Source organism: Sturnus vulgaris, chromosome Z (genome assembly GCF_052056855.1).
Source record: "Sturnus vulgaris isolate bStuVul1 chromosome Z, bStuVul1.hap1, whole genome shotgun sequence".
Lineage (NCBI taxonomy): Eukaryota > Metazoa > Chordata > Aves > Passeriformes > Sturnidae > Sturnus > Sturnus vulgaris.
In genome coordinates, this window is record NC_142283.1 from 1,104,180 (window position 1) to 1,127,332 (window position 23,153).

Genomic DNA, 23,153 nt, shown 5'->3' on the forward strand with positions numbered 1-23,153 from the left:
TTCATTCCCTCATTCCTCTCATCCCATTTCCTCACTTCATTTCTCAATTTCCTCATTCCTTCATTCCCTTATCCAACTCATCCCCTCATTTCCTCACTCCTTCATTTCTTCATCCCCTCAATCTTTCATTTCTTCATTCCGTCATGATCTCATCGCTCCACTCCTTCACTCCCTCATCCCATCATCGCTCTCATTCCCTCATACTTCACTCCCTCATCCCTCACCCCCTTTCCTCACTCTTTCATTCCCTCATGATCTCATCCCTTCAGTCCTTCATTCCCTTATCCCTCCATTCCCTCGCCCCCCCATCCCCTCAGTCTCCCATTCCCGCCCTCGCGCCCCGCGCGCATGCGCACCAGGCCCCGCTCCCCCCCCTTGTCGCGCTCCCGGAGTGGCGGGGCCGCGCATGCGCGGCGGGGCGGGGCGGGAGCGCGCCCGGAGCGGCGGGAGGAGGAGGAGGAGGAGGAGGAAAGGAGGAAAAAGAGGAGGAAAAGGAAAAGGAGGAGGAGCGCACGGTACGTGAGGGGCGGCGGGCGGGGCTGGTCCCTCCCGCTCTCCCCGACCCTGTCCACCAGGGCCGGGAGGACCGAGGAGGAAAAGGAAAAAGCTGTGCGGGGCTACTCGCCTGCGCTCCAGCAGCCGGCCAGGCCCGTGAAGGGCTCGGGGCTCTCCACAGAGTCTGGAGGAGGGAAGGGGAGAGGGGATCCCATCCGTCCATCCAAGCATCTCCAGGGCTGCCAGAGGATGGGGCCAGGCTCTGCTCAGTGCTGCCAGTGGCAGCAGGAGCAGCAATGGCCATCAGAGAAAGGGCAGGCAGTGCAGCCCAGCAGGAGGAAGAACTTGTGTGCACGGAGGGGCAGAGCCCTGGAACAGCTGCCCAGGGAGGGCCTGGAGTGTCCCTGTGTGGAGCCATGGCAGCCCAGCTGGACACGTTCCTGTGCCACTGCTGCAGGGGAGCCTGCCTGGGCAGGGGCATGGAGCACAGCATCCCCACAGCTCCCTCTCAAACACAAATATCCTGGCGTTCTGGGATCCTTCACAGCTGCCCGTTTCCAGAAGCACACAGCTCTGCTTCAGCCCTGTGAGGGAACCGTGCCCTCCTCACGTTTTTCAATGAAGGCAATTTGCAGCCCGCCGTCAGTGCACTTAGAGAATTGCAGATACACCTGCCCTGTCTGCCTCCTGCTCTTCCCCTTTCCTGGCATCCAAGAGGTACAGAGCAGCGGAGCCTTGGGTTAACTGCTGTTGAGAGTAATATGTTTCAAGTGCTAATAAATAATTTTTGTGTTGGGCAGACAGGATGATGATGTGACTCAGGGTCAGACGCTGAAAAATAACGATCATTGCGTGAGGTGGTGTGTCACTTGTATTTCTTGTTAAGGAGAGGTGTGATCTGGTTCTAGTAGTTACAGGTTATTGTGATAGCCACTGACAGGGCAAGGGAAATGGCTTTAAACTGAAAGAGTAGGTTTAGAGCAGAGAATGGGAAGAAATCCTTCTCTGTGAGGGCAGACAGGCCCTGGCACAGGGTGCCCAGAGCAGCTGTGGCTGCCCCTGGATCCCTGGCAGTGCCCAAGGCCAGGCTGGACACTGGGGCTTGGGGCAGCCTGGGACAGTGGGAAGTGTCCCTGCCCATGGAACAAGATGAGTTTATGGTTCATTCCATCCAAACCATTCTGTGATTCAGTGATTTGTTTGTGGTGCTGCTACAAACACATTAAACTAGCTCTCTTTATGACACATCCTCATTAAAATGGACAGAGGGAGAGGGAGGATATGTAAAAGTGTGAGCAAATTCTCTGAGAAAAAAATTCATCCTCAAAACCCTGTGAGAAAACCCTTTGAGGGTCAAGGAGGGTTTTGAAGCCATGTGTTTGGACCACAGAGAACTGCACTGCACTGTTAAGGAAATGCATGTTAAAAGTGCAACTCAGGGCTGCCCAGTACAGGGAAGACATACTGTACTGGAACCAGTCCAGCTGAGAGCCCCAAAGATGATTAAGGGTGTTTGGTGTATGAGGCAAGGCTGAGAGAGCTGGGATGAATCAGCCTGGAGAAGAGGAAGGTCAGTGGGATCTTCTAAATGTCCATAAATACATGAGGGGAGGGAATGAAGAAGATGGAGCCAGACTTTTCTTCAGTCAAGGCAACACAAGAGGCAACAAACTGATTGGTAAATGTTTCCAGTTAAAACAGAAGAAAAAAATATTCCTTGCTGTGATAATTGAGCACTGAAACAGGTTCCCTAGAGAGGCTGTGGCATGTCCATCCTTGGGGATAATCCAAACCCAAATGGAGATAATCCCAAAAAACCTGCTGCAGCCGACACTGCTGTGAGCAGGGGGAATGGACCAAAGGTCTCTTCCAGCCTCAGCTGTTCTGCAGATCCACGATTGCCTGATGGAACTGAAGAAAAGTCTTTGCTTTATTTAAAGCAATAGCTTTCCCCCCCCCCCCATGCTTTGTTATTTTACTCTTCAGTTGCTATAAATTAGTGAAATTTCTTGGTGTTCTTTTTATGTGCCCGCACTAACCTGCAGTTTGCTCTGCAGGTGTCCTGTAGCATGGCTGGTGAAGAAGACTTCTTTTTGGAGGAGAAGAGATTCAAGCAGTACTGTGAAGACTTTGTTAAACACTCGCAGCAGATAGGAGATGGCTGGGAGTGGAGAACTAGCAAGGTAAAACAAGCAGAGTGTTGACTTCTAGAGACTCTTGGTGGACTTTTTGAGCTGCTGACAACCACCACAAGCTGGAACATCCTTCAACAACGCAGGAAACAGATTTTTAACACAGCTGGTCCAAGACCATCACAGTGCATAGGTTGATTTGAGGGTTTAGGCCAACGTTGTGAATGGGGCTGTGGATCTCTGAATCTTGGCCAATCTTTCAAAACCCTTTTTCAGCTGTGGGCAGGACCAGGCAATGAATGTGGTGGTGTCACAGTGAAATTCAATCCCTCCTACTCTGGGCAGCTGCCTGTGGTTTTATATCCCAGGTTCACTTTTAACCCTTTAGGTTCAAATAGCACACAGCATTGGTTCTAGATCCTTGGTTTGTATTTTCATTACAATTCCTATCAGTTGCATACAGCAGCCAGAAGTATATGCCAGTATTAATGATCAATTCTCATTATTTGCTGCTCCTCCATAAATTTCAAACCTCTACCATAATAACTACATATTGTTTCTAGGTCATTAACCAAAATTTTAAATAGCACAGGGGTAAGACTAGTCCCAAAGGACCCCATTAGGATCACTTCTTTTATGATGATTTCCACATTTTTTAAGTTACACTTGAGATCTGTGAATTAATACATTTTCATCCTATAGCACGTGTAAGATTAGTGTGGGATTTAAAAATGTTTTTTATATTTCCACTTGTGGAATCCACAGATATCTTAGGGAATTCTGAGCATATGTTGTTCCAACTTGTATGTTTATCAACCAAACACGTCTTCTGAAATTACACTGACAAATTGTGTTTTCTTTAAGGAAAATGCTTTTACTGTACATATTTTTTCATTTACTGAATTCCATATGACTTTTGTTATTTTGCTCGGGATAACATCAAACTAATATGTGTATAGGTACAGAAATTAGCCAGTATATGTATTATAGTGTATAAATATATATTGATACAGTATATAAATATGTGTTGTCACAGTATTTGAAGATATATTGATGCTGGGTTTCTCGAGCATGTAGCTTTTCATGTTCTCTTTTTTGTGTATCCATTCTATTGTAGAAAATTTGTTGCTCTAGGTTTTTTTTTTTAAGAGTTTAATGGCTTTAGTGGTTTCCCATGTTTTCATGGATTTTTTGGAGAAAAGTCATGATTTTCCCAGTGTGTGCCATCATTTTTACATATGTAGTTGTACATTAATATTTGTAACCCTTTCATCACAGACAGTCAGAATTTCAGTAAGAGGGAGGGCCTTGGACTTAGACTTGTTCTGTTCAGGAGTTTTTAAAAGAGTGCAAATGTTAGCCAAGTGTTACAATGCACCCTTTATTACAGGAAACCATTTGAAACTTTAGATTTCAGTCCAAGGCTATATTTGTGAGGATTTATTCAACAAAGAAAGATGTTCTGAGCCTCTACTGGGAATTTAATACATGGGTCAAAGTCTGAACTTTCTGTGAAATAAGCTTTGCTGGAAATAGCAGAATGAGATAGATTTTTGTTCTCATATAAAAAAAAAATTCTTAGAGGGTTGTTTTCTTTTTTTTAATGGGCCAAGTTGGCGACTCTGTGATTTCAATGTGTGATAAAAACCTGGCCATGGAGACCATCCATGTATAGTGTGGAGTCTGGGAAGAAAGTTTTTCCTCAACAAGATGTCTCATTGTCTTTTTGCTTTTTTTTTTTTTTTTAAACCAGTATATGTGTTGTGGGTAGTGTGGGGCACTCTTAATTTTGCTGATGTAATGCACTTGGATCCCATTCCCCATTCCTGACTCACGTGAATAGACCCATTGATAGCAGTGGGACCACACAAAGTGAACCAGGCTGGTAGAACTGTGTTCCTGTGTTCCCGTGTTTTCTGTGGAGATTAAATTTAGATGATGAAATACTCATTGTTCTCACGGAGCTGGCTCTTGGTGCATAAGCTCACATGGCCCAAGCAGAACCCTGTATTTATAGCTGTAAGTGAAATGTTCCAAATGATGTTATTTTTATAATGTGTTTTCTTGGTTTGGGTTTTTTTTTCCAACTGGAAGAAAGCTGTAAAAAAGCCAAGAGCACCTCTACTGCAGGAGCTGGTGGAACTGAACTTGGGTGCTGCTGTAGGGATGAATGGTTAAATCTTGCTGTGGAGATCGAGATTTAACTGAAGCAAACAAGGCCCTGTTTGCTCTCTGCTTTATGTTTGTTTCATATTTAGTGAGGTTAATCCAGGTAATCGTACCAAAAGCTGCATTAGTTCCTTTTGGCTTGTGATACAGCTGCAGTAGGAAGGGACTCCCTTTGCACATTAGTGGGATCAAGGCTCTGGCTACAGCTTTGATTTATAGGGGTATAGAAGTGTACAGAGCACAAAACACTGTGGAGTGCAGCAGGAGGGATGCTCCTCCTTCCTGCCTGCTCTGACACACACACAGCTAGAGACACTGCTGCCTCCAGGTCTCCATCCATCCTTCCATCCATGTTTTTTCGTGGCACTCTCAGAATGTGAAGGCTGTGAGGTTTGAGTGCACTCTGTTGGGAGGAAGAACCGGTTCAGGGAGGCAGAGGCTCTGTCCAGCCCTGCTCTGGCACAGCTCGCTGTGCCCCGGGGCATTTCACCTCTGTGGGTGGCTGCAGCACTTCCTCTGCTGCTCTTAGTGGGACAAATCCCTGTGCAGGTATCTTTCCTCCTGCTGGCACTCTTGGGAAGCTCCAGGAGGAGACACTTGGGAGGGACAAGGAGACGCTTGAGAGAGTGTTGAGAGTGAAAGAAGTGGATTTTCTGTCACCAGTTTAGGCTTAGTTTTCCTTTTGTCATTCTCTGTGCACTGGGTTCCTCCCTGCACAGCCTGCACTTGGCTCTGCAGCCAGAACATGCAGGGAAGTTTGGTGGGTTCATGCTCTTAATGAGATTTATTGAGAAAATAAGGCATACAGGAGGAGAAGTGAGCAATATAATTGCCTACAGTGTTATTCATGCTTAAAAATCAATGGGAAAAATGCATGCAGAGAGCGTTATCCTTTTTTTTGTGTGTGAAACTTGATCAGAGCAAAGTAAACAAGGAGCTCATAGTAGATTTTGGAGGTGTGTATAATCTACAGTGTCTACGGAAAGAGAGAACGAGTGTGTCAGTATATAAAAACCTGTGATGGTTTAAAGGTCAAAATAAATTGCATAAACTGTGTCAGCAATGACAAATTAACCAGAGAGTTAAATCACAGTTAAATTTGCACTCTTGTCAAGTAATTTAATGCTATGTTAATGAATTTTGTAGTGAGACTGTTTTGAATAGAATCCTTTTTCTTCAGATGTTGTGCACATGCTCCCTGTTTGTCTAAAATAAAATGTAATGGAACAGCTAATAAACCCCCAATTTATTTGTTTCCTTTGAGAAATAAATCCTTGACACGCAACTACTGTTCTTTGTGTCCTGTGCATGCCTTCTCCCTTTCAGAGTGTTATTAAACATTTATCTGTTATTAAACATTTTCTCTCCTTTTGCTCCTAATTAGGAAAAATAAAATGTGCAGGTAGACAGGCCAGTAATGCAGGAAAGCTCCTAAACTTTTCTTCTGCCACTCTGGGATTGTACAAGGGTACTTAACAACTGTGGGCCGTGTGGCCTGGGAGGCAGAATGATAAAATGGGAACTGGGAGAAGGCACAGCTTCGTCTGTTTTCTCTTACTTTTGACCTCAGAGGTGATCAAGAGAAGGAAACAAGTTGTGACTCTGCATACATAAATTCCAAAGTGGTTTTGTTTTGTTTTCAGAACTTTGTAAAGTTAGAGGGGGAAACAGAGCAAAACCAAACCAGCCTCGCAAGAGCTGGGAAGTTAATCCTGGCATGAGTGCACTGAAATAGGTCAAAATTGTTAATAACTCCTCATCTCTTCGTCACCTTGGTGCACTGCCTTCCTGTTCTTTGGCACTTATCCTGATCCCCAGGGTGCAGTTGTCTTATTCCATTAATAGCTGTATTAAACTTTATTTTTGCTGTTCAGGTCTTTGACTTTCTTCAACACCAAGGACTGGTGTAAACTATCTGTGAGAAGGTGCTGAGGAGCACTGCAGTCATCAGTGCCTATAAAAAGACTTGGAGCCTGTGCCTAAATACCATGCTCTGTTTATTTTCTAGAACAGTGAAGACATTTACCATTTTGGTTACAGAAAATTTCTTTTCTCTCTTTCTGAATGCAGGACCTTGGTGATGGTTATCTTAGTAAGACACACTTCCAAGTAAGAAATAGACACATCCCACCAGACCTCAAGGAGAAAAACAATGATAACACTGAACAAGTGTTATGTGCACATGTAGAAGTAAGTACGGATTTTTGAACTTACATGTTTATAAAATAAGTAATAAAATTAAAAAAACGCTATGCTAGTAAGTCCTTCCAGATCTGAATTTACCAGTGGTTTTTAATTAGTTGTCCTACAGTTATAGGGAAACTAATTAATATACCTCATTGAGGCGTACAGCTGTATTGGTGATGAAAATTGGGAAAGAAATGGAAAAGCATCCTTTATATAGGTATTCTTCTCATAATATTTCTTAGCATTTTGATTCACTAACATTAAGGAAACTGTTTTTGTGTGTGTGTTTGGAAAACAGATTAATCATCAAGATTTATTTATTTTAGAGGTAAATGTTAGTTAAAAGAATAAAGGAAACTTTGAGGTTAACCCTCATCTGAAGTGATATTTATTGAATAAGACTTTTATACTCAGTGGCTACTTTTCTACTGTGGAACTGAATTGTAGACTGAGCAATTTTTTGAAACTGGTGGCTGGAAATGAGATGTTCCTGAAGGAGAACAAATGTCTTTCTTCCAGAAAATTAAAACTGTTCATTAAAATCTGGCTGGACTGATCTGAATGATTATTTGCTTGCTTGAGTCTGCATTAGACCTCCAGATTATTGACTAATCAGGATATAAATGACAGGGATTCCCTCTCTTGTTATGTTGTTGCCATAAATAAGAAAATAAATCTTGGATTATAATAGACTGAAAGCAATGTATTCTGTGTGCTGTAAGCTGTTGAATAGGTGGATGGTGGTACGCTTTGCAGTTACCTTTTTCTGCAATTCCTTTCCTTTTTTCATCAGCACTCTGATTGCGTTTCTTTTCCCCACTGAGCCTCTGGTACATTTAAGACATTTCTGGTCTGAAATGAGTATTCTTGTGGCCTGGTTTCTGAAGGAAATGGCACTTAAAACAATTGTGCTATTAGTCTGTGATACAGTAATTTCTGCTGATTTTTGAGCTCACTCACAGGTTTCAGCTGCATTTTGAAGAGGGATAGATATCCAAGTCATTTAAGGAATAGCTGAGGCATTTTTCAAGTTTTTCTTTAAATTGTATTCTAGTATTTTGTTAAAAGAAGGTGGATATCAGTGCTTCAGGGGTTGTTATTTAATTGTCATTAACAACAGTGTTTGTATACTTCAGTCCTGACTTGTAACAACAGATTACTATTTATATTGAAAATCGCTTTTGATGATTGTGACCCTTTATTTTTTTTTTTGAATAATGAATCGAGTCTTCATTACAGAGTGCATTTTAAAAGAACATCTGTAAAAAGCTATTGAGTCCTTCTGGAAAGAAGGTGTCAGTTATAGAAAATGTCATTAAACAGAAAAGACTTCAGAGTCTCTAACATACTGAAATGTTACATACACCAAAATATTATAGTAAATAATACACTGAAATAAGATTCCAGGCCAAGCTTTGTGATTTATCAAGATACTGAAGTGAGCAGTCCATGAGATGTCTTGAAAGGTTTCTTTGTTTTGAACCACAGTAGTAATGTGCAGGTTGGAAGGACCCACTTTGAGATGGAGCCTTTGTACCTGTCATGTAGGAGCAGTAGAGCAAGAGAAAGGTCTCAGAAAATTATGGAGGTTATAAGACCATAAGAAAAAGAATTAATTTCTTCTCCAAAATATTCAACGCCTAATAGAGATGATGTCAAATTTACATTCTTCATTGAGCTGAAGGGTAACCAGACTGTTAAAGTTATTTAATCTATCAAATAGGAAAATTAAATTTGCTATGGATATGTAGAGTAAAGCTGTGTGTTTAACACTAAGAAAGATGAAAATGGTGGCTGTAGAGAGGTTACATTTTCTTAGGCACAGTAGTTCCTGTGTAAGATGCATGTTCTTTTTCACAGATATTGAATGCTAGAGACAAATTCCACTCTAATAACAATCTGTTATTTAAATAGGTGTTAGGTTTAGGGGGTTTTTTTAGTTTTAATATGTGTTGTACCCATAAATCACATGGTATTATGGAATTACTGCAATCTGTTTGAGTAAGTTATTGAAATACATTCTGATGAAAAGCAAAAGTTGTGATCTTGATGGAAATTGTAAAGGTTTCTTCTGGCTATTTGCATTCAATATTTACCTTTTTTTTTTCTTTTTCTTTAGAAAATTAATACTTTTTATTTTTCTATATTCGGAGCTTAAAGCTTAAAGCTTTCTCTAAATGAGAAATTAAATTTCATTTGTAAGAAATGTCCAATAGTTGCATATTTCACAATTTCCAGAATTACTGTTATGATCTTGATTTTTCTATACTGTATCTCTGTTATTTGTATCTTATTGGAATATTTCCATTTGTCTAATCTGATCTCCAAGGTGTGGTAAATGCATGTGCATGTAACAATATAATTAACCAGGAACAGTAAGAAAGGAAAAATACGGAAATTAAAATCTGAGTAATCAACATTCATTGTTAGGAACAATCAGTGTTGACAAAAATAAAAAAGCCTGTTCTGTGGAATATGCCAGGGAGTAAGAGGCCAGAAGATTTTCTTCTCCTCATCCTGGAAATCCAGTTCAAAGGTCAGAAATAGAGCATTAGTTTTGGCAGACAAGGTGAAAATTTGGAGGAACATCAGAAGACAGATTTTTGAAGTTGGGTGAAGCTGTGGGAAAGTTATCCATAGTGAGGATAACTTTAACTCCTGTGCAAGAACCCAAGACACATCAGGGAGGAGGTGATGTAGAATAAATCATAAATATATCCTGATGTTAAAACTGCAGAGAGGCAAAATTATTCTTGTTCTACTCGTTTTTAGTCTGTGAAGAGATGCTGAAACCTAATGATATAATAAAAAAATACACAAATAGCCTGAAGTAACTTTATTGAAACAGAAAATCAATTATCAGTTATCCCAGTATCAAAAATGTGTTACTCTTATGAGATCTACTGGAAACCTGACCAATTTACTTGGGATTTGTTTCACCTCTCTGATTAGCATGGATAGTTAATGTTTCCAACTTTCCATGTCATTGACTGGGGACTAAGTTTCAGGAGCCTTCCTGCTGAAGGAGTGATGAATAACTTTGTCTTCTGATCTTTTCCACAGAGCAGTCTGTATTGTGTGCTGGTTCCTTTTATACAACTTGTGTTTTCATCTGAAAACCAAGAATAAAATTCTATGTGGGTTTCTTTCTGCTTATTTTAGATATCTGCAATATAGAGCTTGTCACTTAAATCTTTGTTTCAGCCTGAGGAGGTAAAAAAGCATTTTTGGGTATAAATCAGTTGACCTATTTTAGGTGTCTCCTCTAAGAGAGGATGAGTCTAAAAGTCTAAAAGTGTGTGTTTTTCCTCAGGGGTGATCAAGGTTAAGCTGCATGGCTGTAGATGCCTGCATGTTGTCATGTGAGCCCCACACAACAAAAGGTGGCTCTGGGCTCCTTAAAGCACTGGGAATTTGTGCTGGTGACTTCACTGGGGCCGAGATTTCACTTTGATGGTGAAGCTCATGCTTAGTTGAGGCTCGTGCTTTGTAAAGTAGCAACTTAAAGACGGTTTAAGGAAATTTGTCTTTTTATACTTGGCAGCGTCTCAGTTGTCAAGCTGATTATCTTAGTGAGGTGCCTGGGGATCCTGTCTGAGGCAGACCCTATTTTTCCATTTTTCCATCCTCCTAGAATAGGATTCACACTGTTCTTCTGGTACGCCATCCTCCATTTCTTGTGGTTTTAGCTTAACCAAGATGTTTATTTCAGCATTCTGATTGGTAAACAGAAGTGACTAATGACATTGTGACTGATGATAAACTTAAGGCCAAGCTGGTGGAGGACACCCTTCTGACCCATGAGATCGGATTCAGTCCCTTGGATATGATCTGAAGAGTCATAAACCTTTTAGAGTCTCTTCCAAAAGAGTAAAAATAGCCTGAGATGCAAAGCAAGGGACAGATAGGAACACAGGGGCGCCATTTGAAAATTTTTAAGTTGCCATTTTGTTCTGGTTAAATTTTTATTGAATCAGTTGTTGTCTTTCTGAGCTGTTCTGACTTTATGCCAGCTGAGTGTCATCTGTACTTTTCCACAGACAGCATAAATCTTGTGTAACCACCATAAAGCGTTCTGGCTAATTCAACAACAATCTTCAGTATGTATTCTTTCTTGATCCAAATCAAATCTGTCCTCCCAGGACATCTGTCAGGGTCTTTATCAGTGAACATGGGGCTGTGCCTTCTTTTCTAGCAAGGACAGAACAGTTACATACATTATTGCATGAATTGTTGATAAGGTGAAAAATACTGTGCGAGATCCAAAGTGAAGGTAGTTCTCCTGCCTCAAAGAGCTTACACTCTAAACGAGTGAAATGGGAAAATCTGGATTCACTTTATGCATTCTTTTTGTTTGTTATTCAAATAGCCCAAGGGAAGCAATAACTTGGAGTAATAATTCTCAGTGTGTGGTTTGTCTCAGCTCCTCTGGGTATTGCAGAAGAAGTGAGTCAGCACGGAACCATTCCTGGAGCTGGAGCCACTGCCACTTTATAAAGGAGTGGGCAGGTTGGGAATGCTGAAGGTCTGTTCATACCTGATACTGCCTTTGGAAAAGGAGCACTGAGCCCCAGCAAACACGCTGATGAAGTTGTGCACTTGCTTTACTGTGGGCTCCACCTTTGCTGGCAGCTGTTCATGAGTGTTGGTGAGGATCTGCCTGGTGGGGGATGTGGGAATGAGTCTGACATCTTTCTTAAACATTGTCATTCCATACTTTGCTGTTCAGCTGTGCTTTTAGGTTTGTAGCAAATAGAAAACTACCATTTTTAGCAATTATTAATCATTTTTTTCTCCAAACAAATCCAGTATTTTTACAATTAGGAACAGCTCCTTTTTATTTTTTTCTGTGCAAAAATAAATGAGATGAACGCAGTGTAAACATTTGCATAACCACAGTATTTGTTGGATGGTTAAGTGAAAACCCAGCAAAAGGTGCTTAAGGAGAAAAATGTAAATACATTTAATAGAATCCAGCATTCACTGCAGGAGATAATGGAAGTACCTTAGTAAAGAGGGAGAAAATCAAGTATTGCATACCTAAAACATCAGTTTGTAGTAAATGTGTTGGGCTCAAGTGTAGTGAAGTTGCTTGTGTACCAGCACCCTTTTCAAATGCCACATCACAGAAATGAAACCCAAATGGAGACCTGTAAAAAATAAATCAAGAAACCACTTATGCTGAAGAGTTCTAAAGCGTATTGCAAAACGCAGTGAAGATCCTCGTGATTTTGCTTAAAAATCTATTAATCCGAAAGTTGGAATTAGCCTTTATTAAACCACAGGAAAATATTCCAGTGTGGATTTTATTAACTGTTGTCTGCATGGAAAGGCTTGGCAAAATAAAGGCATTGTTTAGAAATATCAAGGCTGGAAAGAACTTTTTTTTTTGTAGACATTACACCCCTTCCTCGAGCTGGAGAGCTCTGAGAAAAAGAAGAATGCCTCAGAAAGGAGGCACCTGAGCCCCAGCCCTGCTTTGGGGCTCCTGTGATGGGATGCCTGAGTCTTCTTTAAGTGCTTCTGCTCCTGTAGAGTTCAGGAGGCACGGGGAGGTTTTGTCTCCCACACACAGACCGTTGTGCATCGTTTTCACATTGGAATCCTGGCAAATCTCGTTAGCAGTAGTTACATTTAGTTTCCAACAGCTTTGGTGACATGCTGTTGGCTTGATTGTCGTTGAGGGTGGTGGGACCCTGATCTGAATTCTCTGTCTTGCTGTTCTGTTTTACCCACTAATAACTTTCCACAAATCTTAGGAAATATATCAAAAGCAAGTATATAAACTAATTATGATGCTTTTGGGAGAGCTGAAGGAGCACTTTGTATGACCTCCAAAAGTGACTCATTTTCTATTTAGATGTTAGCATGGAGTGATTTCAGCTTTTTATCTGCCATCTTGGAATTCAGAGCTGTCACTTAATATTAGCAAATAAATGCTACATCAGACACAGGAAAAGATGCTCTAATTCAGGTTTGGTAACTGAATGTGACAGTTTAGTTGGAGTTACCCTGGTTGAAGGCATGATGTCATTCCAGCAGAATGCCTTTCTTCTGCAGTAAATAAACCTTCATTTCCTGTGGAGCACACACTGAGGCTGTGGGAAGTGAAGGTGATTTTCCCAGAAACTGAACTTTGGGAGAGTAGTAATGCCAGTGACGAAGCTCTTTGTAAGCTCACCCTTTTGCCCTGTTTTAGATACTAAAAATGGGTTCTGGTTGTTGTTTTGTTTCCATTTAGTGCATTTTCTCATGATGTCTGTAAAGGTGTTTTGAAAAATCTGTACAGTGCTTTCAGAGCATCTAGACAAGATCAAAGTCAGGGTAAAGTACTTACACTCTTTTAATTCTTCAAGTTAAAATTCAATTAAATAATTCTAGTCTGCTTTAATGTCATAAATGTAAATTCTGGTGGGGTTTCTTTGTACAGTAAGTCATTATTATGAGGCTGTAAAAAATAGTTTTTGAAAATTGTGCCAGAGCAGACTTGAACTGTGGTTGTCTTCACATAGTAAATTGTATTAATTTACCTTAGAACTGTGTGTAATTGCATATACAGCGGCAGTATCAGAGATATGTAGGTCACAGAGTCACTCACCTGTGTGGACTGTGTGCTCCCCCTCTCAGCTTGCTGGGTTAATAAGATTTTTTACATGTCTTGGTGACTCTTCCATCAAATGTTTTGATGCTTGGCATGCCTTGATAGCTGGGCAAAACATCAAGCTTCTGCAGTTTTATCAATGGAAAGGCTTGTGAGAAATTAAAATCAGTTTTTCTGTTTCCAATTTAAAAAATATTACTGCTGTGTTCTTAATAGGAGAGACAGTTTTGAAAAAAGACATTTTTCCTTTGTTGTATTGTTCACCCCCTGTCTCTCTCTCCCCCCTCTTTTTTTTTTCTCCTCCAAAAAAATGTTCAAAGTGAGCTGCCATGAGTGGAGGAGGTACTGAACTGATGGCAATATAAGCAGTGCTTATGTTGGCACGTTTGGCCACACTTTGGCTTCCTTTAATTTAATATATTGAAACTAATGCGTGTTGTAACACAGTACCACCATGACATTTCCTAAGCAGTGCTGTGTGCCTAGGGATAATGGGAATGAAGAGTTTGGGGGGATCTAAATTCCCCAACTCTTAAGCATTTTGATATCAAGACATACTTTAGGCTGCAGTAGAACACAATTCACATTGGTCGTAGTTGTTCAGAGCTGTTTAATCACTGAGATACACACACTGGATTTTTCTCCAGGCACATGCCTTGAGATGTGATGTTAAATATCACAGAAAGATTAATGTTAACATTCCTGCGTTCCTGAAAGCAAATCTCCAGAGTGTTTGTAACAATCTGACCCTGCCAGGTGTAGATAAATTTTGTAGATAAATACACATTTTCAAATACTTAACGACATTAATTCACTAATGAGGGACATGACACTGTAGTGTTTGTCAATACTGTTTTACCACAATAGGAACAAAATCACAATCTGGTCAATTGTTAGCATTTTACTTTTAATGGTGAACCTCAAAACACTTCATGTTTCCAGCCTTGCATATATGCCTGCTTTTGTTTCTCTTAAATTAAATTGTACTGGTTCAATGTTATGCTCTAATTTTCTGGGGATGATGATGCTCATCTGTATTGGAACAATGCTTTTATTTTGGCCAAGTGCCTGTGTTTTTAGCAGTGTCATATGATTATCTTTCAGTGTATTTGGATTGCTTGCCTGCAGCACACAGGTCGTGCTGGCTCAGAGTGAATATTGCAGATTTAGGGCCTCAGAGTGGCTGCCTGAGAACCAGGCTAAATGGCCAAACTTCCATATGTTGCTGCTTTGTGGAAAATTCATGGTTATTGTCCTTTCAGCTGTGAGGTCCAACTGTGAGTTTTGTTTCCTTCCCAACACCATCTCACTCTCATTGTCTCTGAACTCTCAAGATTCAAGAAAAAAATGCTTTAAGTGGTTGTGAATTTCTGTTCTGGAGAAAGATGCAGTCTCATATTTAATTTTCCCCCCTGCACGATAAGGTTTTCTTTAGCATAAATATTTTTGTTAGCCTTATTAATTAAGAAGCAGCCACTGCTGGGTTTGTGTTAATATTGTAAGTAAAGCAATTTAGCTTTTTTCTTGAGGTCAGAACGTGGGGTTTCTCGAGAACATTATAGACTTATATTGTGTAATCAGTGTGTGATTTTGAGGTCAGGTTCTTTCTAGATATAACTAAAGAGCATTGAAGTTCACTGAAACTTAGGAACTTGTGGTGCTGGAAAATGTGTTCTAGAGTTACAAATTATTTTTCATGAGTCATAAAAATATCTTACTTTTCCCCATGTAGATCAACACACAGAGAGGAGACCTGCCTTTTTACCTTGTAGGAGTCAAGACTTAATATATATACACTTTAGAAACATGCCTATATATAAAGTGTATATATAACATAAGACTTTTTTTGTACTGCACTGGTACTCAATATGATGCTGCCAATGCAGAGGGTTTGGATTTGGTACTAATGTGATTATGAACTCCCCAATTTCAAAATTTCTGTTCTAGTATATGGCAGAAATTAATTTGGTTTCTGTTAACTTATATGAGACAGGTGTTTTCCTGAATGAGCAAGAGAATAGATCTTCACTACAGAGTGGGTTTTTTTTTTTCACTTGAATTAGGTTTGTTAATGTTGTGTAATCTCTCTGCCCTGGATTGCCAGGGACTAGTTCAGGCAGCACTTGGACATGCTCACTGACTTTTTAAATGAGACACTCACTTCTACTGAGTGCAAGATACTGACTACAAGGGACATTAATGCTTGGGAATGGAAAATACACTTGGCATAAGTGAATGTAACTGGGAGTATTTTCCTTAATGGGTGGCTTTCTCATGATGATCTGTGGTGGTAGCAATGAAAATGAGTTATTTGAGTTGACTCAAACATCTCTTACCACCATTTTGTTCTGAATTCTGAGGAAGATATAATGTCGTACACTAAATAAGATTTAACTTTGCTGTTTGAAGAGGAAAACAACAAAGTTTAAGAACTCACTGTGATCATGAGATAGACGTTTTCTGGGATAAGTGATCAATGAAGTTGTGGAAAGGCAGACGTGTCCAGTAAGAGAGAGAGAAAGCCGAGAGACAAAAGACTCATGCTTTAGGTCATACTTTATAACATAAGCTTTGTGTCCAACTAGCAATTTTTGTAATATGATCATTAATGTTTCCATCTGTATTTTGTGTTTTTCCCTATTTGATAGCTTGCCAATAAAATTCCTTTCCCAGACAGCTGAACCTAGCTCACACACTGACAGGGCACAAAAAAACCCCAAACCCCACCTTCAAAGGAAAGCACATAAAAAAAGCTTAGAAATCACCCGAAAGCGTTAACGGCTCTGTTGGCTGCTACACGATGGGATGCAGGAATTGCAATAATGTTCTCTTCCATCTGGTGCCTGCAAACTTGCTGTTTTCGGAGGCATTCACTGCTGTAGCAAACTGTTCACTTATTCATTCTTGTGTTAGTTGCCCGTTATTCTTTGGAAAAGACTCGGGTTGAAAGCGGCTCGGTTCTTTGTTGCAGAAGTGCTCAGTGTCAAACATATTACAAGGAGATGTCAGTCCAAATGCAAATACCATCAACTCTCAAAGCCTCCCCGCATGTTGTGTATATTTGGAATGTGCTGTGAAGGTGTAGTCCCAGGAGCGAGGATCTTGACTGACAATACTCCAAGGAAAATCATGCAATGTCCGTGCCAAAACGTCTATCTCAGGCTGAAATTTCAATTTCCGCTTTTAAATTTCCTGGCTGGTGTTAGCTAACGTTACAGCCTTGCTTTTCCTTCTTTTCTTAGGATCTTGGTGGTTATTTTCTTTGTTGCATCTGGACTGGTTAATTTTCAGGAGGGTGAGATAGCAACTGAGTGGAAGGTGTCACTCTGAGAGGGAGGAATGGTTTAAGGAACTAAAGCAAGTGAAGACACATTTCTTATTGCCAGACCACGAGATAAAGGAGTTCATATATAATTTCTGAGCACAAACCACTTAAAAATATCCAACTTTTGGTCATCCCTGAACATCTGAAGTCACTATGTTCCTACAGCAATAGTCTTTGCTGGTGTGTTCATAGCAAGACCGGTTAGCCATCACCTGTCATATATGATCCTATCCCATAATTTAAATTAGTTTCTTCAGCCCTGCAGTATTAAGCAGGTAGATCAACTTACTAATAGTTTTCCTGAAAGTACTACAGGAATTCCTAGCATTCTGCCCCATTTTGGTTGAATGTTACATAATGAGGTGCATTTATGTAAATCTTGTGTTGATTTCAGAAATTGTGAGCCAGTATTGGGGTGCACTGAGAAGACCTTGGAAACCTTCATCTCAGAATATGTAAATTTTCAGGTGCTGTACAATGTCCCTTTCTCTTTTCCAGCTTTTTTTTTCTTTTTTTTGGGAGGATTTTGGTTCTGCCTGTCCTGATGTAACCGTGGTAGCTGTGTGTGGGATCTGGCACTGCTGTATTTCCACGTGCTGCAGGTGCAGTGTCTGAAATCCCAGCCACCAGGTCTGCTCTTGAGGGTCTCAGGGCTTTTAGGTGTGTGGGAGCCAGTGGTTGTGCCTGTTTTTGACTCAACTCCTTTGGAAATGCTCTGGAGATCACTTAGGATTCTGTTTGTCACCACAGTGTACTCTTGAGGTTGTTTGCCAGTTTTTTTGTGCTTTTGAGAATGTCTAAATAAAGATCTTATCTGCTTGAGTTCAGGCAGCAGCAGTGAAGAAGTGGGTAGATGGTCATGGTGACCTTCAAAACCAGTTATTTCTTCACCAACTAACTTGGAACTTTAGCCTGAATATGATTTAATGATTCTGAATTAAGTGTCTAGCTTAAGCAAACGGAATTCCATCTTCCAGCTTCGTTAGTCCTTCAGTTAGTGCTTGTGAAGCTTCTGTTTTCCCTCCTGTATACCCATGGCAGTCCATACTTTTGGGATGTTGGTAGGGAATCCTGAACCTTTTGAAAGGGAGGTATGTCAGAAGAATTAAATGTTGTTATCTGGGCCATACGATTCCAGCAGTGTGGAAGCTGAGGCAGGTGTCTGAGCTGACCTGGGCCTTGGCAGCAGTGGGTCCTTTGCTTGGGAAAATCAGGCCACATGGGCCCTTAAAGACAGCAATTCCAATCCGAATGAAAATCTCTGATTTTGAAAGTGTTGTCCAAAATTTAGAAGATAAGGCAAAGTTAAGTGTCTTGAGTAGTTGCACAGGTTTGCAGGAAAGAACACAAGAGCAAGAAAAAGCTTCCTATATGAAATCCTGAAACCAAGTAGGATGCATGGAATATATTTAAACATCTCCTTTGCAGGATTCTTGTCTTTCAGCAGAGTCACAGCATGTGTTCTAATACATATTTAACGTATGTTTAATTAGTCCAGTGTTTAAGATGCTGAGGTGTAGTTAAAAATTAAAGAAGTTATTGAATCAAAATTTTGATCTCATACTCTGGTATAAGCTAGAAATGGTTAGCACTCAGAAAAAAATATTTTTACTGCTATTATTGCTACTGTCCACTTAAATATAAATGGCAGACTGTCTCACAGGTTTCTAATTTTTAAAATATTTCTAATTGCTGCCCATTGTTAGATGCTTAAGTTCTATATTCCCCGGGTTTTGTCCTATATTTTAGAGGGATAGAAACACATTTGCTATTTTAACATTAGATGTAGCTTTTGTGTAAACTATAACTGCACAAATTTTAATTCCGGGAAAAATGTTAAACATTGGAAAGATGAGACTGCAAAAGGTCTGCTACACCATGGTTAGCAAGGTGTAACACTTTCCTTTGGATTGTGTTAGAAAACCTGTTTTGATCTGTTTTTCTGTGATGTGTGCTTCAGACTCTGCCCTTGCCCCTTCTCAGAAATCCTTCTTTCTGTGGAGTGATGCTAACTACATTTGAGCAAAGTGAAGGTTTTTTAAAGATAATTAAGCTCCTGCAAGTGGCTGAGTGGAGGACAGGCCGTGAAAGTTCTCTGCCTGAGGTAACTCACTCTGTGCCAGAGAATCCACACGACAAAGGCCTTTTTTAAATGTCCCAGCTGGGGCAAGAGCCTTCTCCTTCCTTGGGGCCAACTTGGTGCAGATCTGAAGGATAGAAAAACCAGCCAGACTAAACATTTAAAGGTAATTCCAGGTAATTCTGGGTTTACAGTATTTAACAAGCAACCTGATAACCAATTTCAAAATGTTTTGTCATCTGAATTTGAGGCAATACAAAAAAATAAATATGAGCTGATTAAAGAACTATGCTTGCATAAAAAAAGAGACTGCTTTTTGCTATTGATTTTTTCCCCTCCTCTCTTTCCTCAAGTGCCTGTGCTTTGAGAAGACAGAGGGTACATTTGATGGAATGTGAGTAAAGATACCCTTGTATTCTTGGCACAGCATGCAAAGTACATGGATATTAAAACTTTGCCTTGTTTGGGGAAGCCCAGCTTAAACTGTGGCTGACACAACATTTGTCCCTGTGAATGGCAGATTTGAATGCATATGAACAGTGAGAATTCCTTGGCCAGGTACTTTTTTCTCCACTGTTAACCAGATTGGTGGTATTGGACTTTATTTCCTGCACCAGGCTTTTTACCTCACCTACCAACTCTACTGCTTTTCTTTGTCTCTGCATGGAAAGAGCTGCCACAGTAGGGTCTCATTATAGAATTTTATTTGAAACCCATCTCTAGAAATACCTCTAAAAATAACTAGACTTCAATGTCCTTTTTTAAAAAGTCTTTCTGAAAACTGCTGAGATAATAGTGTGACAGAGATCTTGGTAAAAAAGAAGAAATAAAAAAATAACATGAGTGGGGTGATTGGTGATATTTGTCAGTTAATGTATTTCATTACCTTCAAATGCAATGCATGTTCTTAGTTTTCTGGAAAGTGTTCTCACATTATTTCCATTAGCTGGCACTTTCAGATTTTGTCCATTGGTATTTTAAACTGTTTCTGAGAATTGCCTTTCACCTGTTGTTTTTCAAAGGCAGCCGTGGATCCCAGACCTTGTTACCATGTGTAAACAGCTGTAGCAGGTGTTCCATCACCTCTTTTTTCAGTCAGGTCTGGGAATCTTGCTGTGATGAGCTTTCCCTTACATGTGTGGAGCCCTTCATGAAGGACAGCCCTCCTCAAAGATGTAAATAATATGTAATTAAAAAGCATAATCAGTTTTCTTTAGTGATTAAAGAACATTTAATGGCCACGCATGAGTAATACAACAAAGTGCTTAAGCAAATCAAATCAGAATCAAGTGCTTCAAAGTTTTTAAAATAGTAATTATTAAGAACTGAACACTTGACACTTTGAGCTGAACTTATTAATAATTTGTAGTCATAGAGGGAGGGAGTGAATGGATGAATAGAAAGAAGTGTGAAGAGTAGGAGGGAAGTGAGCTGATGCAATACTTTGGTAAGGAAGAGGATGAGCCCATTCTAGTACTTTACAGCCTTTTTCTTTTCTTTTCTTTTTTTTTTTTTTTTGGTAGCTTCCTAGTGCCAGAAGTGAAATTGCAAATAGTTTGACTTTCAGCAGCAGGAGAGCAGAAGGATGGGTTTTCCATGCTTTTTCTTTTTTCTTCTTTTTCCCCGTCTGTTTTTTGAATTGTCTTTTACTTAAATTTCCCCCCGCCAGTACAAAAATCCCTAGATATTAAAAAATTTCTCTGTAGAGTAGATAAAGATGTATTCAGTTGGTTCTAAAGTAAAAATATTTGTTCTTAAGTAATTTAAGAAAAATAGGGAAAGCTTTTTCAACACTTCTCTCAAAAAAGAGGTTAAAGAACATACTTAGTGGGGGACTATTAGTCAGTTTGAGAGGATCTACAACTTTTTAGTTTAAAAGAACAGTTGAAACAAGTTTTGAGTATGTAACTAATTGGATTTGAAGTCAGATTTGTAGAATTATTTTTCCCCACTAGTCTATTGCAAGTGGCTTGTTGAGAACTATGGCATTATTAAATTTAATTACTGTTCTGATTATTATTTCTGAAAATGGTATGAGTTTTTGGTATTTAACAGCTGATGGATTTCTCTCAGCAGTTGTGTTTCTTAATGAGCAAAACCTGAAGCTCCTTCAGGCTTGGTTTCAGCATGTAGTGGTAAGAGCTACAGAACAGCTGGCCTGAGAAAACAGGCTCGAAAGGTTATATCATTAATTGATTCTGTTTAAAATAAATAGATGGACAACTTGAGTGTTTATGCTTCTTAATTTCCAAAGGGCAAATTTTAATTTCGGGAAGAGGTTTAATGGTTTTGACTGAATCATGCTTCATCTTCCTTTAATCAAATGTGTAGGATAGTCTGAGAAGCAGCCATTGTACCAAGATCATTAGGGAAAAAAACCCCCAACATTTAGGAATGCCAGAAAAGTATAGCTTAGTCTTTTTAGATTTAAGAGTTTTCAGAAAGAGAACCTGCTTTATATGTCGAAAATAGTTGTGAAAAGATGCTGAGACAAGTACCAGATGGTTATTTAACCCTGCATATAGCAATATTAAAGAAAGAGAAACAAGCTCAGGGAGAAGATTGCAGATAAAATTATATTTTATTCTGTTCACTAGGTAAATGAAAATAAATTCCTTTTTCCAGTAAAGATTATTTCAAACAAGGCAGTATGGCTGGTGAGGATGGGTCTGATGAGTAACTACTGTAGATAGTAAATGCTTCAATCAAGGGGGAAACAATTTTTGGGAGGAGATCATGAAGAAGAAAGAGATAACTTCTAGCCTAGAGTTTCTGTCAGGTGTCAGAAATCTGTTGGGTTTATTTTTTTTTCTATTTCAAAAGGCAAAAAGCTATATATTTATTAGTCTGGCATCGGTGATATTAAAATTTTTCGAAGAAATTCTTAAAGAAGATTTAAGTAAAAGTTGAATATGGAAATAGGATGGAATGCAAGATGATGTTATAGAAGGTAGTGGATGTATTGAACCATTATCTGTGATCTGGCAAAACAGCTGAGTGACTGGACAAAGACAATTCGGCACTCCTAATCCATGTTGAGTTTAGTAAAACTTTTTATCAATAGCCCACAGGAAAGCAAAGCCGTGTGGTAAGACCACAAAAATTCCCCCTCAGACAAATCTGATATTTTAAGTTGTAATTGCAGGACAGCGAGTCAGAGAGGGTTAAAGAAGTTTGCTGCTGGCAGAATATCTGGAGGCATTGTCAACACAGCAGAAGGTAAAAAATTCCTTTGGAGAGACCCAGAGGAGCTCGAGGAGTGTGGCACAGCAGAGCCAGGAGGAAATTCAGTGGTGCAAAGTATAAGGTCATGCACTTGGGGAGCACAGGTAAGGTAATGCTGCTTCAAAAGCTTGTGGCTCATTAGTTGGAAATGACTGAGGAGGAGAAATAAATTGATGTTTTAGTTGATCATAGGATTACTGTGAGCTGCTCATGGGCATGAATGAAATAAAGACAGGTTTAGGTTCCGTCTGGCTGTTGCTCTCTGATGGAATTGGTATTAAACAAGGATGTTGAGGACTTGTCTGTCATGTTGTGTGTTTAATTACAGCTACTCCCACTGAAACAAAAAAAACAAAGAAAATTAAAATTGAATAGATTTTTTTATGTTGGTTGGAAAAATCAGACTGGGAGAAAAGAGCAGAAAAACCCTCGTTTAGTGTTAAGAAGAGAAAGCCTGAAAGGAAATATGATTTATCTCTGTTAATATACTGGGTAAAAAAGGATTGGAATTACAAGGAATGAAAAAAAGCTCCTTAAACTAAACTATCATGTTGGCATGAGAATTTACAGCTACAAATTGACCTTGGATAAACATGCACTAGAACCAGAGAAGTGAGATGCTAAAATAGTTTCCAAAAGGAGCAATAGTATCCTGAAGTGAGTTAATCTGCAGATAAAACTATATAAATCTAGAAAAAGGCATTCTATGATGTTTATACCTGAACTTCATCACCAGGAGGTCCCTTAGCCTCCTGTTTCACAGAACATTGTTCTGAGAAATTAGAAAAAAAATCTGTGGCTTCGGTGCAAGATGCACATTTACAGTTAATTTTATTAATTGCCTTTGTTTATATGTAAAATCAGATTCTGCAAGGCTGCTTGGAGAGCAAGGAAATCAAAGTCGAGCTTGAACAAGAATGAGTATTTTCCCTGTGTGAA

General features: G+C 39.7%; 1 protein-coding gene across 1 annotated transcript in view; it reads left to right on the forward strand.

Moving 5' to 3' along the window:
* The first annotated feature begins 409 nt into the window (after nt 1-409).
* ATG10 (autophagy related 10) overlaps nt 410-23,153 on the forward strand; it is a 60,206-nt gene continuing 37,462 nt past the window's right edge. Inside the window, exons 1-3 of the mRNA XM_088157330.1 lie at nt 410-515; nt 2,553-2,678; nt 6,867-6,986. Coding sequence (XP_088013456.1) covers nt 2,565-2,678; nt 6,867-6,986 — 234 coding nt within the window. The 5' untranslated portion in view covers nt 410-515; nt 2,553-2,564. The remainder of the gene's footprint in view (nt 516-2,552; nt 2,679-6,866; nt 6,987-23,153) is intronic.